At 36.8% G+C, this 19,398-nt stretch overlaps 1 protein-coding gene across 2 annotated transcripts; it reads left to right on the top strand.

The window, feature by feature from the left end:
• The first annotated feature begins 789 nt into the window (after positions 1 to 789).
• drd2a (dopamine receptor D2a) lies at positions 790 to 13,796 on the top strand. 2 transcript variants are annotated; one of them, XM_058744464.1, is made up of 8 exons: positions 790 to 1,184; positions 3,604 to 3,908; positions 6,112 to 6,221; positions 6,683 to 6,819; positions 9,354 to 9,553; positions 10,624 to 10,707; positions 11,028 to 11,376; positions 12,501 to 13,796. In XM_058744464.1, the coding sequence occupies exons 2-8, from the start codon at positions 3,630 to 3,632 to the stop codon at positions 12,686 to 12,688; spliced, it is 1,347 nt and encodes a 448-aa protein (XP_058600447.1). In that variant the 5' UTR covers positions 790 to 1,184; positions 3,604 to 3,629; the 3' UTR covers positions 12,689 to 13,796. The 2 variants fall into 2 exon arrangements, with proteins under 2 accessions (XP_058600447.1, XP_058600448.1); XM_058744465.1 differs by lacking the exon at positions 3,604 to 3,908.
• Positions 13,797 to 19,398: the final 5,602 nt, after the last annotated feature.

Below are 19,398 nucleotides of genomic sequence, written 5' to 3'. Positions count from 1 at the left end.
GGGAAGTCGGGGCTTGGTTTTTTGTGTCCAAAGTCTTGAAGACCATTTGAAGGCATCTAATTCAATCCTTGCCCCCAAGACAAGACGCACAGCTAATCTTCTGTGGGCACCAGTGATGTTTGCTCATATCTGGCTGTAATGTGCCATGTAATCTCGTTTTAGAAAATTTGTCACCTAACAGCTGTTAGTAAGAATCAGGAGATTTAGCTGTGACAGATAAAGGCCGTTTAAAGTCACATGGAATGGAAACTGCGATCATCTTTTCTTCCCTGTTGTGACGTATATTCCAATGGCTTCTCAAATGGGAAACGAATTAGGGCGGGACTTGAATTTGTCCATTGGGAATTGACTGAATAGTTTTTTTTTTTTTTTTTGATTATGGGGGCACATGAATTAAGAACTGAAAATTTTGATAATGGTGAAAATAAATAAATGTATTGATATAAATCATGATAGGTCCATTGGAGATTAAACAAAAAGATAGATCCAAATGCCACAACCTCAATTAACTATAACCATTTTAATTCCAAACAAATATTTACTAAAAACCAAAATATAAAATAAGTAGCCTGCTCATATACTAATAGATAAACTTTACAGTTTGAAATGAAATTTATAGCCTACTTATTATTCATTTCCTTAAAAAGTCAGGAAAGCAATCCTATCAATCAGATCAATTACAGGGTTTTGAAAAGAAGGAGATTGTGATTAAAGAATGCAGCACTTGTATTTTATTCTTACTGATGTTTATGTAACAGCCCCGCCTCGTTTCCAACCTTCTCAGTCTCTGTTGGAGGGACTGAGATTGTCCCTCAGTGGATGCTGAAGGTTACCGCGTGCGTAAAGCGCGCGCTCAGATGCTGCGCGTTGCTCACACTCCGCTTTGACTCAAACGGATATGGGTTGCTCCTGCTAAGTGTAGTTTAACACCTCCACAAAACCAGGAAAAGCATATTTACATCATGTTCAGGTTCTTTTAATCGCCAAAATGAAATTTCCTCGTGGAAGTAGTCGTGTTTGCCGGTTTACAGAGGTTGTTTCCAGCCGTGGAGCTGTAATTGAGACAGAAGAGGAATACAGTTACAGTCGCTCGGATGGACAAGTGTATCCGATGGAGAAAAGTGGATTTAAAATCTAAGAAACGGGATACTTCCGCTCTTTGGATGAAAGTTGCGGTTTTGAAGGTACAGCACGGCATTTTCTCTCTTTTGTGAACTAGTTTTTTTTCTGCTCATGAATAATTAGAAAGCGTAGTAGAGCTGCTAATTAACAGATATTCGCTGATGCTGACACTTTAAGAGAAACTTTATTCCGCGGCGTGGGGAAAAACCAGCATTTGTTTTAAACGAGTAGGCTATGTGTGGACTGCTGGTTGTAATCTTTTCTAATTAATTTAGAAAGTGACAAAATTGCTGTAATTTCTCTATGCGTACAATGATGTGTGAGTGTGTGTTTGACAGAGAGAGAACGAGAGAGAGGCAATAAGAGGGTAAGGGAGAGGAAATATGGTTGTATCCCATGTATTTTATAGGTCTTGTTTTTAATTCACAGAATAGCTTAATTTTAGAGTTTCAGTTTTGGTGTTTAGGGTCTCACATTATATTAGAATATTAGAATTTAACTACTCTCTGTATATATTTTTAATTGCATATATTATATAGGTCAAACTGCACTATACATATGCAATTATGTTAATCAAATGTCTAATTACACATACCTGCGTTAAAATCTATCACAATATAAATAGTATATATACATATATTATATACATATACAGTGTAATTGTCAAATATAGATAGATGGATAGATAGACTTCTGTATTGATGGAGACAGTAAAGACAGGAAACAATGCGGAGAAGAGTGGGACAGTGGGTGGCTGATATTCATATAGTACACTGTTTATTTGGAGTCCTGCAGTAACCATAACCATAATGTTAACCCTAACCTTTGCAGCAGATGCAAATCTTAAGTTTCACATAACAGCATGTATGTATGTACACAATAATTGCACTGTATCTAAATAGGACACCTAACATAATATAAGTTGTGACTTGTTTTTGTTCCTGCAGACATTTTTTTTCTTCTTCTAATGAACAAAAACTTATCTAAAGATGCATGCACATCCTGAATTGTTCTGATTGAAAATCCCATTATAAACCTAACAAACAAACAAGCACAATCACAAATTATTGATATGAGAAAAAATGAAAAGGCATCATTCAGTTGAGCTCTGCAGGGAGTGTCAACTCTGAGACAGCTTTCATGATCAAAACTGACACTGAGAAGGCTAAAGAGGCAATTATGTGTAAAAACCAATAAGTGGTGGTCCCTTTACACAAGAGTGGGTTATATCTGTGATGATGGTGTTTTGTATGGGTTTTTTTCCCCCAACAGAATGCATTTTTACAATCATATTGAACGGTCTAAGTGATGGCATATTGCTATTGCACATTTGCACATTTATGTGGCACATCTGCCGACAAGGCACTGCTCAGACCCTGAGTGATGTTACATTCGAGGTGCGGCAAGGTTCAAGCATTCTTGCCTCTGTCTTTTTCCTTTATATATCTTTCTTATTTACATAACATTAGTAAACATACATAACATTACAAAGCAGTGTAAAATGACCAATTTGATGTGTTCAAATAGAATTTGCAACATGCTCCAATTTGACATATAGCCAGGCATTTATAAAAGTTTTATGGTAAATACAGTCCACCCAATAATGAAAAATGTGTAATCTCTAGGATGTTGTTCCAAACCTGTGTGACTTTCTTTCTTCAGAGGAACACAAAATAAGATTTACATTTATTGTATGCATGGGGAAGAAAATATAAATCCTTTGAACTATCTCGTTAAGAATTACCTTGTACCTTCTTTCTCAAAGCCATAAGAAATGATCTATTCATGACGTACAAAATAATTTGAGAAGACAAGTAGACCTTTGTTCTGAGTTTGATATCATTTAGATGGCCAGAATGGGTTCATTTGTCATGAAATGCAAATCAATTTCATCCATTTCCACATTTGGGCTATAATAAATTTGGTGCTGAGCTCACACAAATTTTGCAAAATCTGCTAAATATGGAATGAAAAGCAACTGCTCACTGTGCAGTTTCCTTTTTTCTAAGATTGCAGAGACAGTATATACTACAAGCCCGTTTGTTGTGATATTTTGTGAAATGCTCTCACCTCCCCACGTCCACTTATTATTTAGCTGATACTGCTTATGTTTCTGTCTGTTTTCTTGGACATCTTACAAGGGAAACAGTAGGGAGGGAGGAGACTTCTGTCCTAGTTAGTCAAGTCGCATCCAGAGTTCAAACAGGCTTTTCAGGACAGCTGTGCGAACGATCACCCATAAATAAAGGATAGACTTTACACAGTGTACCATGCGGCGCAAGGCCACGGCCCTGTGCTTTCTAGTGAAAGCTTCTGCTCAGGTGTTCCAATAAGAAATTGATTTTTCATGCCAAAACTTAGTGGCACACGCTGTGCAATCTGGTTGATATGATAAAACACACACTGGGATACAAAACACGTGACTTAAGAAAATTTAATTCTGGATTTCTTTCATAAAAAAACTCTTGTCTTTGGTTGTAGAGTCTCGGCTTGGCTTCAACCATCTGATGGAAGTCTTAACGGAGTATGCCTATAATGAAAGCTTCTTTGAAAATGGATCCCGGGGCTTCAATGGCACGGAACAAGGGGGGCGGCACCAGTACAATTATTACGCCATGCTTCTCACGCTGCTCATTTTCGTCATTGTCTTCGGCAACGTGCTTGTGTGTATGGCCGTCTCGAGGGAGAAAGCCCTGCAGACCACTACCAACTACCTGATAGTCAGCCTGGCTGTGGCTGATCTGCTAGTTGCCACACTTGTAATGCCATGGGTGGTTTACCTTGAGGTAGGTATCAGCGTGATTGGATGATAAAATGGATTAACAACCGACCATCTGTGGTTAACATTAATGCAAGCATGGGTTATTGAATTATTCTCACATGATAAGACTGTAATTTCTTGCGCCATCTTCTTCATAACTCATTAGAGTCAATCTGGGCATGAATTAACTAAGAAAAGCTGCAGGCACCGTCTTAAACCTCATTCTAGCCAATCAATTTGCAGTAGCCACCAGCACATGTCTAATTCTAGAAAATTTGATCCTAGCCACGGGTTAGTAGTTATTTTCAACCAAGAGAAGCCTCCCTGGTGCATGTTATTGAGCCATACATATTAGCAAAGCTATCAAATATCAAGCAAAATCCATAGGTTTGTAATGTTCATGCAGAAAATAATGCAAGCAGGTTGATTGTGTGATTTTAAACTGAGCTCTGAACAACGGGTCAAAAGTGAACACTTCAGATGCAGCATATCAAATTTACAGCATTATTATAACTCGCTATATTAAATTAGCCTTTTGATATTTTGTGATGTGTTGTTTTTCTCCTAAAGGGCAGCACCGAGTAACTGCGTTCTCATCATTTATTTAGTTTGAATCATTTTTACGCGTGAACAGAACATTAAGGAGCGCTATTGTGAGATGGTTGAAATGATTATTGGCTAAATAAAAATTGCTGTTGTTGCGTTGCAATATGAAAGTCCTCAATATTATTATTAGGGCCGATGAGATCATCATTCCAAATTTCCATAAACAACTTCAGAATATCTTCAGAACATGAATGAAAATGAGTCATGAAAATAACCTAATTATACTAGCAAGAAATGACCAATAAAATCAAGCGCTTTAGCTTAGCTGCAGGGTTGGGCCAAACTGACAATTTAAGAAATGTTCTCCTTTCAGTTCATTAATATGAATTTGAATTGAATTGTCCACGCCTCACAGTGTGTTGAATTAGAATTGATTCAATACCTCACTCATAAAAACAGTCCTTCACCAACTGCTGACATAACAATGTAACGGGTAAAAAGAGTCACTGCCACTAACAAAAATTATTCAAATTCAATTCAAAACTTATTTGTCACATACACAGATTACTGTTCAACTAGAATGAAATGTCAACTTGCATTCTAACATAGTTCATTCTTATGGCAGTGGAATACATTTCCATCCATCCATTCTTCCCAACGTTTATCCTCTGAATACATTTCATTCTATTTAAAACTTTTTTTTTCTTAATTCAGGACTCAAACAGAAATGTAAATGCATTCTCAGGTCAGTTCTGAATGCCACACAGCTCTGATTTATGGTAGCACGTTTCCGTTACGAAATAAAAATAAAATGGTGAGTTAATGTCTCACAATTCTTACTTTTCTTCTTTGAATTGTGAAAAGCAAAGTTCAAATTGTGAGATATAAACTCAGAATTGCGAGAAAACCTCAGAATTATGAGGTAAAAAGTTACAATTTTTAATCTGTGGTGGAAAGAAGCTTCCATACTGATTAGCTCTTTCTGTGCATGGCAATTTAAAAAAGTTTCTATTTCTCTACACACTACATGCTTGTTCTGCAGACCTCCCTCTCTTCTTCTCCCTCTATTAGTGCAAGGACATGTTTTGATCACTAGCGACGTCTGAGAATGATAGTGGTGAGGCTCATTTCATCTGAGTTTAGAGATATGGTGATGAACTGATTCAGGCAACTCGCAGCCGCTTTCATTAGAGGTGTCAAATAATTCTTTAATCAATGACAGCGGTGCAAACTCCAGAGGCGGGGACCTAAGACCATCAAGAGGTTTCTGAGTCCCTCGGCTTGCCTGAGGACACACATTAATCAGAGGCAGCTCAGAAAGCTCTGCTAGCCAACTCAGGAGATGCGAACTGTGGATGAGGCTGACCTGTGCTATATTGCTTCTTTCTGCCAGTTTTATTGCATAAACCAAAGAAAATGCCAATATTTTATTGGTTTAAACATTATTATAGTGGCTAAAGCTGTTGCAAATTGACTCCTGCAGACTTGCAGATGAGAAAGACAGGTGGTTGTGGTGTTAATATGAATATTTAGAATCTAAAGATATTAATAATACGCAATGCTTGCCAGTTCTAGCAAGTTACTAACTATTGCACATTTGCAAGCAAACAGTGTAAGTTTGCATTCAGATGCATTGTTCTACAATTAGCAGAGCGTTTAGTTGTCCATGTCTGTCCTCCCAGGTGGTGGGAGAGTGGCGGTTCAGCACAATCCATTGTGACATCTTTGTCACCCTGGACGTGATGATGTGTACAGCGAGCATACTCAATCTATGTGCCATCAGTATCGACAGGTAGGTGTTTCTGCACTGCCATTATAAGAGTGGTCTAATGCTGACCGAGACATAATTTGGTGGCTCAGCCTAAAAGAGGGACCAACTCAGCTTTTGCACACCTGAAAATAAACCAGATCTGGTGCTGAGGTTGTTATATATAGATGACAACAACTTTATTGTACATTGTCACTTACAATGTCACATGAGCTCAGAATAGTAACAAATACTTGTGAGATCAATAGCGGTTCATGCTAAACGTCTCCTCTATTTATATAGTAAGTAATCAGAGACTAGAAGAAAAGTCTTAAAAGGATTACAGAGGTCATGGGAAGCACCGATATGTGGTTCTATACATCATAGGTCACATGAATGCAGGTATATTTGGAAAATTATGTGCTGAGGCATGCAGGAATATGATACAGGTCATATAAGGCCTGTAAGATAACAACACATTTATTTTTGTCTTGTATCTCCCACAGGTACACAGCTGTAGCCATGCCTATGTTGTACAACACACGCTACAGCTCCAAGAGGAGGGTCACAGTCATGATTTCTGTCGTCTGGATTCTGTCTTTTGCAATATCATGTCCACTGCTGTTTGGACTCAATAATACTGGTAAATATAGGGGGAAATATATTCACTAACTAGATTGCCAGGCCAACACTATTTAATAGTTCAGGGTCAGTACGAATTTATTTATTAATTATTATCATTTAAAAAAAAAATCATTATTATTTTTGGAAAAGGAATGAATATTTCTATTCAGCAAGTATGCATTGAATTGGTCAAAATTGACAGTAAAGACATTTACAGTATAATGGTACCAAAGATTTCTAAATAAATGCTGTTCTTTGGAACTTTGTATTAATCAAAGAATTCTGAAAAAATATATATCAGGGTTTTTACAAAAGCACAACTGTTTTCAACACTGAAAATAAATCTTGAGCATCAAATCAGCATATTATGATTTCTGTCGATAATTTGACACTGAAGACTGGAGTAATTGCTGCTGAAAATTCAGCTTTGCTATCAAGTGAATAAATTACATTTTAAAGCATATTCACATAGAAAACAGTTGTTTTAAACTGTAATAATATTTTATAATATTACAGTTTTTTGAGCATGAGAGACTTTAAAAAAAATAATAATAAATTAATTAAATTCTTACCGACCCCAAACATTTGAACAGCAATGTACATTACATGTTTTTAGTAGAGCTGTCAATCAATTACACTTTGTAATCCTATGATATTCTGATTAATTAATCAATTTAAAGGCAATTCACTGCATGCATTTGTGGAGAAATGCCCTTGAATTAAAATAAAGACATAATATTTTTGTGGCAGACATTATGAAAAGAAGCATTAAAAGGCTATATACTGTTTTATATCTGTAAGCTTATCTCTGATCTACTGTCCATTACTGTGCACTTTGTCTCATCTTATATGCATTATTCTGCATGTAAATTAATAACCAAAAGGAATATGACAGCTAAACTCTGTGTAAGTAGATCCGCTTGTCTTAAACTTGAACAAATGGCTTCTGCTTATTAATACTATTATGGCACAACAGCTTGCACTTAAGAGCTGAATTTACAGAGTATTAGTGTCATTAACTTGCATGCACACTGGTGTTAGGGGCAGCTAAAATTAAGTTAGGTCACCACTTCATTTAAAAGTTACATTAGAGGAAGTCATTTAATCAGCATTCTTCTGCTTGAATGCTCGTGCTGGGAGGATGAGGTCAGGGATTTGTGGGCATGAACAAAACAAATCATAATGTAAGAGACTGGGAAGTTGAGCATTATACTCTGCAGTATTTAAAGGTGCCATAGAATGGAAAACTGTATTTACCTTGGCATAGTTGAATAATAAGAGTTCTGTACATGGAAATGACATACCATGAGCCTCAAACACCATTGTTTGTAAATCTCGTGAATAAAAAAGACCACTGAAAAATGGTCACTAATCACAACCACTGATCACTAATAGTTACGCCCCCAACATTTGCATATACCCACCCATGTTCTAGGCCAGCCGCCAGCTGAACCTACACAGCCGAATCATCAGTTCTGCAGGTATTGTGAAGAAACAAGCAAGGACAACAGCGAAAATGGCAGATCATGGAAATAAATGTTATGTTCCAGGCTGTGCAGGGGATGTGAAGTGCAGGGATGGGTTGGTGTCTGTATTCAGAAAGGCACAGAAAGCAAATAATGTGTTCTAATAAAATAACACGAGCCACTAAAGGGACATTGTTAGCTCCTTGCTAGCTGTAGCCTGTTACATTGCAGTACATAAGATTTCACTTACCACATAAACAGAGTAAGGAGAGATGACTCAGGACGATGGCGAATGATTTACAGATCCTGAGCACCACTGACAAGCATCATAGTATAAACAGAGTTCGTGCGATCGCGAATCTCGAAAGCGAAAGTAAAAAGCGATCATGCATACGAAAGCAGTTTCAGTGCCCCGCATATTAATAGCGGCTCCCTGATGCCCGCATTTTATATACAGTATAATTACCCGACGATATAACTGTGAGAGAAAGTATTGAAATATATATTTTCCACCCTGTGTTTCCTTCTTGCTGTGTGAGCTACAGAAATGAGCCGCACTGTGAAACAGCCAATCAGAGCAGAGCTCAACATTGAGCCACACTGTGAAACAGCCAATCAGAGCAGAGCTCAACATTATTATTCATGACCCTTCCAAATAAGCCAATAACAGACCATTTCATTCTAGGGAGAAACCCTAGGGTTGTAAATGCACATGTAAAACCATTTCTGGAGAATTTTTGCCCTTACCTAAGCCACATACCTTCTATGTAGATATCAGAGAACAATTTAAAATATTGTATCAATGCATTCTATGGCACCTTTGATACAAGCATTATGTCAGCTGCTGCATTGATACCTTTATGCTTTCCCTCTGTGCCTGTTAATTTGTTAATATATTAGTATGTATTTAGGAGAGAATTTTGTATTATTCAAAAACAGATTAAAAATGCACATACACAGTGATGTAAATACACTTAAAACCAATATCAACATCTATACCTATCTAGTCAGTAAACTCCATTTTGTTTATATAATACACAATACATAAGACAATGTCACTAATTTTCACTCTATTTTTTGATTGCAGTCACTCATGACGATGCTCTGTGTGTGATCGCAAACCCTGCCTTTGTAGTGTACTCCTCTATTGTATCCTTCTACGTTCCCTTCATCATAACACTGCTAGTATACGTGCAGATCTACGTGGTACTGCGAAAGAGACGGAAACGTGTCAACACCAAACGCACATGCCCAGTTACGGACATGGATATGAGCTCGACATTAAAGGTGAGAACAGCTGCAGGATGATGAAAGTTTCTACTTACTTGGCACTCCAGTTGAGTTTAGTGAATTGGGATTGTTAAAAACTGCAGAGTCAATTGGTTTCAAAGTAATTAATCAGCACTGCAATTCCCATTAGCTGTACATCAGTAATATAGCAGTAGCAGTATATCTGTAACAAACAGTTGGATAGTTGTAAATAGTAGCATATATTTTTTTAGATTTGTGATCATAACGTGTCTAGAACGACCTTTTCCTCTTTTTTTTTTTGCTCGTATTGATTCTGCCGACATACAACAAATCAATGTGTGCCATGCAGGAAATGACCACTGCTTCATATGACTGTTATTATAATACATGGCTATAGTCTGCATTGTTTTACACGGAGCAAAGACATCCAGGCTTCTCCATGGAGCGTGTGCCGCAGCAGAATAAATTCAATATAGCATTATTCAAAGAGAGTGATAGCTTATCTACCCATCCTAAGCTTCTGCAAGGGCATCAGTGCATTATTGAGAGCCATTTGTGGTTAGGGAGTGTTCATACTGTGTCCTGACGGCATAAGTAAACATAGCATCTCCTATCAGTGGTTTCTGTCACTGCTGTGTCTCCTACAAAGCATTCTGATGTGAAAACAGGCTCAGATCAACATCATGTTTATTTCAGGAGCGCTTTCATTTTGAAGTGTAAAACTCGTCCTTATCCTTCTATATAGCAAGTGTCTTGTTTTCAAAATGCTGAACTTTTGGATTTAGATCCGAAATTATCTTTAGATTGGTCACTTGTGGATCCAAAACATATGCTTTGGAGATTGAGAATGCAAAGCTTTGGCAATCCTCAGCTAATTTAAAATGTTAAAGGATTTGGAAACTTTTCCTAGCGCATTACCTATAAACATGATCTATAAGCTGACATTTGCAAAAAATATCACTGTGACAGAACGGAATTACCAACCTTCCTGTTGCACGTTTCTATAATTGCAAATAAATTTAAACTGAACCTAGGGTAGGACAACTAATTCCTTTCTGGTCTAAATCTGTCAAAACAGTCTGGTGTTTCTCCCATGTGTGTTTCAGAAATGCACCCACCCTGATGATGTGAAACTCTGCACTGTGATCGTCAAGTCCAGTGGGAATTTTCCTGTGAACAACAAAAACGTGGTACAGCCAATTTCACGTTTCCTTTCCAAATATCGCTCTTGACAGGATTCTTGAGCTTCTAACTGCTTGTCATATGCACCAGAAGCAATAACGACAGATGACATTTGAGAAATGACAGTGTGTCAGCAAATATTAAATGTTAATCTCTGCATCCAATGTAGACTTCATATAAAGTTATGTTGACTGAAACAATACACTGTTCTGTTATGAAATGAGCTGTTTGATAAAGTGAACCAATTCATTTCATTTTATTATCAAAGCCTGAGCACGTCAGCATTACTTTTAACCAAAATTACTTCTTTTTCATCTTTTTTTGTTAGATCTTCATAAAGGAGGTGGTAAACAATGGCGATGACATCCAAATGGATGAAATAACAAACTTAAACCCTCAGAGACAGAGGAAGCAGGATCAGTCTGGTACAAGTCAACAACACAGCAGGCTGGTTAACTCTAATCTAAGAGAGACTGACATATCATCCCCATTGCCTGAAGCTGGTGTCAAACCTGAGAGAAATGGCAACACCAGCAATATCACAAAAGGGGCCAAAGCATTTGAGATCCAGGTCTCCCCCACCGGCAAAACACAGACATCGGTCAAGACTCTTAACAAACGCAAAATCTCCCAGCAGAAGGAGAAGAAGGCTACTCAAATGTTAGCTATTGTCCTTGGTAAGTTTTGCTTTACAGTACTTTAATGGTGAACAGTGTGATTTTTTTTTATGTTAAAATACTTGAAGTTCAACATTTTTGGTTGATTTGCTTGTAAAGTGTAAACACTGTGGCACTTTCAAAACATTGCTTTGTATTTCATCATCACAACCAGCAGGGTTACCAGATCTGCGTATCAAAACTAGCCAAATGGCCAATCAAAAATAGGTCAATGACCCTATCCTCCAAATATCAAAACTCAACATACACTGTGTGCAGAATTATTAGGCAAGTTGATATTCTGGTCATATTTTTTTTCCAAGAACATTTTACCAATTCCAAACCACATCAATCTTAATAACTACTATTGATTTTGTATTTAATAATTTATAAGTGATATATAATTGTCCATGAAGGCTGATAGTCAGAAACTTCTTATTTCAGGTGTGCAGAATTATTAGGCAGATTTTCCTTTACAGATAAAATGAGCCAAAAAAGAGATTGAACTCAAGAATAAAAGTTAAAAAAAAAATTATTAAATGCCCATGAGAAGAATGCAATACTAATGCAATAATAGAATTAGCAAAGTTAAGGCATGACCATTGGGCAGCGAAATGCTCATTGGGTCAGCAAGGTCAGAAAAAACAGGTGGAGAGGAAAAGACACATGTTAACTGCAAAAGAATTAAGAATTAAGGTGAAGAATTAGGTGAGAAACCATCAGGAACCATTTAGTCTCCAGCACCATCATTTTCCAGAACTGCAACCTTCCTGGACTCTCCAGAATTACAAGGTGTCAGGTTCTCAGAGACTTTGCTTGGGTAAAAAATTCTTTAAAATGGCCCTCACTTAATAAGAATAACATGCTGAAGTGTTGTGAAATATATGAAGACTGATTTTGTATAGGCTTTATGGACAGATAAGTTGTGAGTGACTCTTGAAGGACCAGCATCACATCCTCTTGTACCACAGTTTGAAGAATTTATCTTCCAGAATCTGGCAGTAAGTTTTAGGAGCTCATTTTTTAAGTGAGGGCCTTTTTAAAGAATTACTGACGAGATGCGCATGACAATCGCATGCAATATATCGTGCAGCCCTATTTCCCACCTAATGCTGAATTATTACCTCTGTGTGCTTTATTTTCAGGTGTGTTTATCATCTGCTGGCTGCCGTTCTTCATCACGCACATTGTGAACACTTACTGCCAAGTCCCTCCTGAACTCTACACTGCCTTTACGTGGCTGGGCTACGTGAACAGTGCCGTAAATCCCATCATATACACCACTTTCAACATTGAGTTTCGCAAAGCTTTCATTAAGATTTTACACTGTTGAAAGAGAATTCACTTCACTGGAGCAGAAGGGATAGAAATGATACCTCGTCTGCAGTGGACACACTGTAAAACTTCAAATAAAGATTTTAAATTGGATCCCATGTGGACTATGGCCTGGGGGCTACATCTCTTGCATTTCACGGAGATTATAACTAAAGGAATGTATATAAATTGTCTGTATTGTAAAAATTATTTTGTTCCAAGATCATATCGCCCAGAAAAGAAAAGAAAAACACATATAAAATCCCTGGGGGAGATGGGGCTTAAAGCAGTATTTTCAGCACAAACAAAAACGCTTGTTTGGAATTGCTTCAAGCAATGCCTTTGCTTATCTGTTTGTCAGTATTATTATTATTTTGATTATTTGCTCAAAACCTAAATGTAACTAGGTGGAAACAGCGTTTTAAATCATAGTAGTACATACTGTGATACAAACAGATGCTTTGTAGTAACCAATAGGCCATGCATTGCATGGAGGTTGTAATTATTTGCTGGAAAGCTTATTTATGCCAGTCATGTCTGCAATGTTATGTCCCACATTTATAATGTTTGTTAGATGTTCTCTCAGAAAACTAACAGCAGGCAGAAATCTTAAATAATACATTCAGCAAATCTGTAATCAACTGTAATACCAATATCAAAGCATTTGTGCCACGTCTACAGCAAAGTGGATTTAACATAAAAAAGCAGAGAAAACAAATACAATCTCACTAAAATGCTGTGATTTTCAAACCAAAAAAAATCTTGACCGCCATTTGTCAGCCTTTCTGGTGGAAGCATTAACCATTTCAGCTCTTTGTTTAGGCCTTGAGGAGTAAAAGATAATACTGATGGAGTGAAAGGGGAGGATAAGAACGAACTGCATGCAGTCCCTGAGGTTTGGATTGTGTGAATGGACGACAGCATCAGCCAAGCGTGCAAAAACGTGTCAGCAAAATGAGTGTAAATTTAAATTTTGCTTTTTTACTATTTATTATGTTTATATATGTAGCTTTTCATGCTTTATATGACACACTTTGAATGTGATGGACCTGCCGTTGCATTGTAATGCATGTTCTCATAAGATGTATGTTGCACAGTGATATAAGCTTATGAATAAAGTAATTGTGCACTGACAGTTTGCCGTATCATGACAGATGTTTTTAGTGATACAACCTAACAAAATCTGCTATCTGACATCAATATCTTGGTTTCCCAGGTGAAAAACAAGTACACTTCCATAATGTACTTAAAGTGCTCTATTTTCGCGCACTAATTTTGTACTTAATATACTAAAAATGATCCTTTAGTACTTCTTAAGGTCAACTTAAGATCATCAAAGTGTACTCAACTTTGCTATTTTGAGACACCATGAATATGAACTAAAATGCACTTTTAACATACTATCTTTGTATTTAAAAAATGTATTTAGTTACCACTTGTAGTACACTTGAACCCATCTTTTGTACACTAGTACACTCAAGTGTACTACAAACTTAGTGCGTGAAAATAAAGCACTTTAAGTACATTATGGAAGTGCACTTGTTTTTCACCTGGGTTATCACTGTAAACCCTGGAAGAACTATAGGGACAGACCTTCCTGCAAACTTCATGGAGCAAAAGAACACTGGAGCCATAAAACAAAGTTTTCAGTCTCTGGCCTGAGGGCTGACTCAACTGATGTGGCACAGAGCGTTTGATATGAATGCATGTTCTGTGGACAACACAATGACATTAGCCCCATGGCAACCATCTGTGGACACAGCTGATGATCAACACACTGCTTTTTGCTGGCTACGCATAACTACAAACTACTGTACACACACACTGCTAAACTCTTGGCTACACAAACTTTGCGTAGTTTAGATGTACTTTTTGTTGTCAGAATCCATATAATAAGAATTCAAAAAGGGATAGAGCACCCAAAAATTTTTCTTCAGATGAACAGAGGGATTTTTAGAAAAATAATCAATTTCTGTGAGTCCATATCATGCAAGTATACAGGACCTCCAAATTTGAGGTTCAAAAACCACACAAAGTGAAAATAAGGTAACATGATGACCCAAATTGATGAATTAATGTCTTCTGAAGATTGGCCAAACAATGTATTATAGTTTTGAAAAAAAAAGTAAAATACAAATTTTTCTTTCATTGATTCATCAACTAGGGCCATATGCATTACCATTGTGTTTATTTTGTGTGGATTTTGAAGCGTCAACTTTGGAAGTCCTGTACAAGTGCATTATATGGACTCACAGAGATGCAATATATATATATATATATATATATATATATATTTATTTTATTTTATTTTATTTTTTTTGTTTCTGTTCATCTGTAAAAAGAAAGTCATATACTCATATAAATTATGAGAGTGTTTTCATTTTTGGGTGGAGCATCCTATTAACGTCCCAAGCCTTTAACTGGCTCACAACCATACTACCTAAAACTTTGGTATTGGTGGAACATATATTTATTTCCGAATTCAGGAAATGTTGGTGCATTTTTTAAAAATTTGAATAAAATAAAAACTAAAAGACTTTCAAATCACATGAGCCAATATTTTATTCACAATAGAACACAGAGAACATAACAAATGTTTAAACGGAGAAATTTTACACTTTTATCCACTAAATGAGCTCATTTCAAATTTGATGCCTGCTACAGGTCTCAAAAAAGTTGGCACTGGGGCAACAAAGAGCTGAAAAAGCAAGAAATTTTGAAAAGATTCAGCTGGGAGAACATCAAGCAACTAATTAAGTTAATTGACATCAGGTCTGCAACATGAATAGCTATAAAAGGGATGTCTTAGAGAGGCAGAGTCTCTCAGAAGTAAAGATGGGCAGAGGCTCTCCAATCTGTGAAAGCGTGCGTAAAAAAATTGTGGAATACTTTAAAAACAACGTTCCTCAACGTCAAATTGCAAAGGCTTTGCAAATCTCATCTACAGCGCATAACATCATCAAAAGATTCAGAGAAACTGGAGAAATCTCTGTGCGTAAGGGACAAGGCCAAATACCTTTGTTGGATGCCTGTGGTCTTCGGGCCCTCAGATGACACTGCATCACTCATCGGCATGATTCTGTCATTGACATTACTAAATGGGCCCATGAATACTTCCAGAAACCACTGTCGGTAAACACAATCTGCTGTGCCATCTGCAGATGCAACTAAAGCTCTATCATGAAAAAAGGAAGTCATGTGTGAACATGGTCCAGCAGCGCCGTCGTGTCCTGTGGGCCAAGGCTCATTTTAAATGGACTGTTTCAAAGTGGAAAAGTGTTCTATGGTCAGACGAGTCCAAATTTGACATTCTTGTTGGAAATCACGGATGCCGTGTCCTCCGGGCTAAAGAGGAGGGAGACCTTCCAGCGTGTTATCAGCGTTCAGTTCAAAACCCAGCATCTCTGATGATATGGGGGTGCATAAGTGTATATGGTATGGGCAGCTTGCATGTTTTGGAATGCACTACAAATGCTTAAACGTATATAAAGGTTTTAGAGCAACATATGCTCCCCTCCAGACGACGTCTATTTCAGGGAAGGCCTTGTGTATTTCAGCAGGACAAAGCAAAAATACATACTGCGGCTATTACAACAGCATGGCTTCGTAGTAGAAGAGTCTGGGTGCTGAATTGGTCTGCCTGCAGTCCAGATCTTTCACCTATAGAGAACATTTGGCGCATCTTTAAACGAAAAATACGTCAAAGATGACCACGAACTCTTCAGCAGCTGGAAACCTATATCAGGCAAGAATGGAATCAAATTCCAACACCAAAACCCCAGAAACTCATAACCTTGATGCCCAGACGTCTTCAAAACGTTTTGAAAAGAAGAGGAGATGCTACACCATGGTAAACATGCCCCTGTCCCAACTATTTTGAGACCTGTAGCAGGCATCAAATTTGAAATGAGCTCATTTTGTGCATAAAATTGTAAAATTTCTCAGTTTAAACATTTATGTTATCTATGTTCTATTGTGAATACAATATTGGCTCATGTGATTTGAAATTCTTTATTTTTCATTTTATTCAAATTTTAAAAAAACGTCCCAACATTTCTGGAATTCGGGTTGTGTGTGTGTGTATATGTGTGTGTGTATATATATATATATATATATATATAACACACACACACATATACAGGTGCATCTCAATAAAGTCGTGGAAAAGTTCATTTATTTCAGTAATTCAACTCAAATTGTGAAACTCGTGTATTAAAGAAATTCAATGCACACAGACTGAAGTAGTTTAAGTCTTTGGTTCTTTTAATTGTGATGATTTTGGCTCACATTTAACAAAAACCCAACAATTCACTATCTCAACAAATTAGAATATGGAGACATGCCAATCAGCTAATCAACTCAAAACACCTGCAAAGGTTTCCTGAGCCTTCAAAATGGCCTCAGTTTGGTTCACTAGGCTACACAATCATGGGGAAGACTGCTGATCTGACAGTTGTCCAGAAGACAATCATTGACACCCTTCACAAGGAGGGTAAGCCACAAACATTCATTGCCAAAGAAGCTGGCTGTTCACAGAGTGCTGTATCCAAACATGTTAACAGAAAGTTGAGTGGAAGGAAAAAGTGTAGAAGAAAAAGATGCACAACCAACCGAGAGAACCGCAGCCTTATGAGGATTGTCAAGCAAAATCGATTCAAGAATTTGGGTGAACTTCACAAGGAATGGACTGAGGCTGGGGTCAAGGTATCAAGAGCCACCACACACAGACGTGTCAAGGAATTTGGCTACAGTTGTCGTATTCCTCTTGTTAAGCCACTCCTGAACCACAGACACCATCAGAGGCGTCTTACCTGGGCTAAGGAGAAGAAGAACTGGACTGTTGCCCAGTGGTCCAAAGTCCTCTTTTCAGATGAGAGCAAGTTTTGTATTTCATTTGGAAACCAAGGTCCTAGAGTCTGGAGGAAGGGTGGAGAAGGTCATAGCCCAAGTTGCTTGAAGTCCAGTGTTAAGTTTCCACAGTCTGTGATGATTTGGGGTGCAATGTCATCTGCTGGTGTTGGTCCATTGTGTTTTTTGAAAACCAAAGTCGCTGCACCCTTTTACCAAGAGATTTTGGAGCACTTCATGCTTCCTTCTGCTAACCAGCTTTTTAAAGATGCTGATTTCATTTTCCAGCAGGATTTGGCACCTGCCCACACTGCCAAAAGCACCAAAAGTTGGTTAAATGACCATGGTGTTGGTGTGCTTGACTGGCCAGCAAACTCACCAGACCTGAACCCCATAGAGAATCTATGGGGTATTTTCAAGAGGAAAATGAGAAACAAGAGACCAAAAAATGCAGATGAGCTGAAGGCCACTGTCAAAGAAACCTGGGCTTCCATACCACCTCAGCCGTGCCACAAACTGATCACCTCCATGCCACGCTGAATTGAGGCAGTAATTAAAGCAAAAGGAGCCCCTACCAAGTATTGAGTGCATATACAGTAAATGAACATACTTTCCAGAAGGCCAACAATTCACTAAAAATGTTTTTTTTTTATTGGTCTTATGAAGTATTCTAATTGGTTGAGATAGTGAATTGGTGGGTTTTTGTTAAATGTGAGCCAAAATCATCACAATTAAAAGAACCAAAGACTTAAACTACTTCAGTCTGTGTGCATTGAATTTATTTAATACACGAGTTTCACAATTTGAGTTGAATTACTGAAATAAACTTTTCCACGACATTCTAATTTTTTGTGATGCACCTGTGTATATATATATATATATATATGTTAGTACTGTCAAACGATTAATCGAGATTAATCGCATCCAAAATAAAAGTTTTTGTTTATGTAATATATGTGTGTGTGTACTGTGTATATTATTATGTATATATAAATGCAGCATATATTTTGGAAATATTTACATGCATATATATTTATATTACTTATTAATATACTTAGATTTTATATTATATATAAATATATTTAATATATAAACATAGCATATTTTTCTTAAATATATACATGCATGTGTTTGTATTTATATATACATAATAAATATACACAGCACACACATATATTATGTAAACAAAACCTTTTATTTTGGATGCGATTAATCGTTTGACAGTACTAATAAATACACACACATACAGTCAAGTCAAGTCATCTTTATTTATATATAAAGTGTCAAAGCACTTAACAGTATCAAATTGGAGGATAGAGTGTCAGTAATGTATAATGATAAGATTAAACACTCAATTTTCTCAATTTTCAGTTAAAGACATACAGTATATATTTTGCATTTTTTTACATGTATTTACATGTATATATTTATATAATTTATATTATATATAAATATATTTAATATACAAATATAACATTTTTCTTATTTATACTTTTCTTATTATTATACTTATTCTTATTATTATTATATTTTTCTTATTTTTCATATTTTACTTTTATTTTGGATGCGATTAATCGTTTTGGGATTAATCGTTTGATATAACTATATGTATATATATATATATATATAAATAAATGCATCACAAATTAAATTACAGTGTGTAAGGTAAAGTGACACATTATGAATCATCAGCCTGTGTTGATTGTGAAGCACAGATCACTGTCAGAACTCTCAGGGCCAGGCAGTGACGGCCTTAAGATGAGATTAAACCTGTGGTGCTCGACCCTCAACACCAGGGATGTGTAGGGCACTAGTCATTCATTTCACATTTGCAAATAAAATCTGTCAAGAACATTTTTCACCACTTGTCTGCATTGCAAT

The sequence above is a fragment of the Onychostoma macrolepis genome, chromosome 15 (assembly GCF_012432095.1).
Source record: "Onychostoma macrolepis isolate SWU-2019 chromosome 15, ASM1243209v1, whole genome shotgun sequence".
Taxonomy (NCBI): Eukaryota; Metazoa; Chordata; class Actinopteri; order Cypriniformes; family Cyprinidae; genus Onychostoma; species Onychostoma macrolepis.
This window is presented reverse-complemented; position numbering and strand designations above follow the sequence as displayed.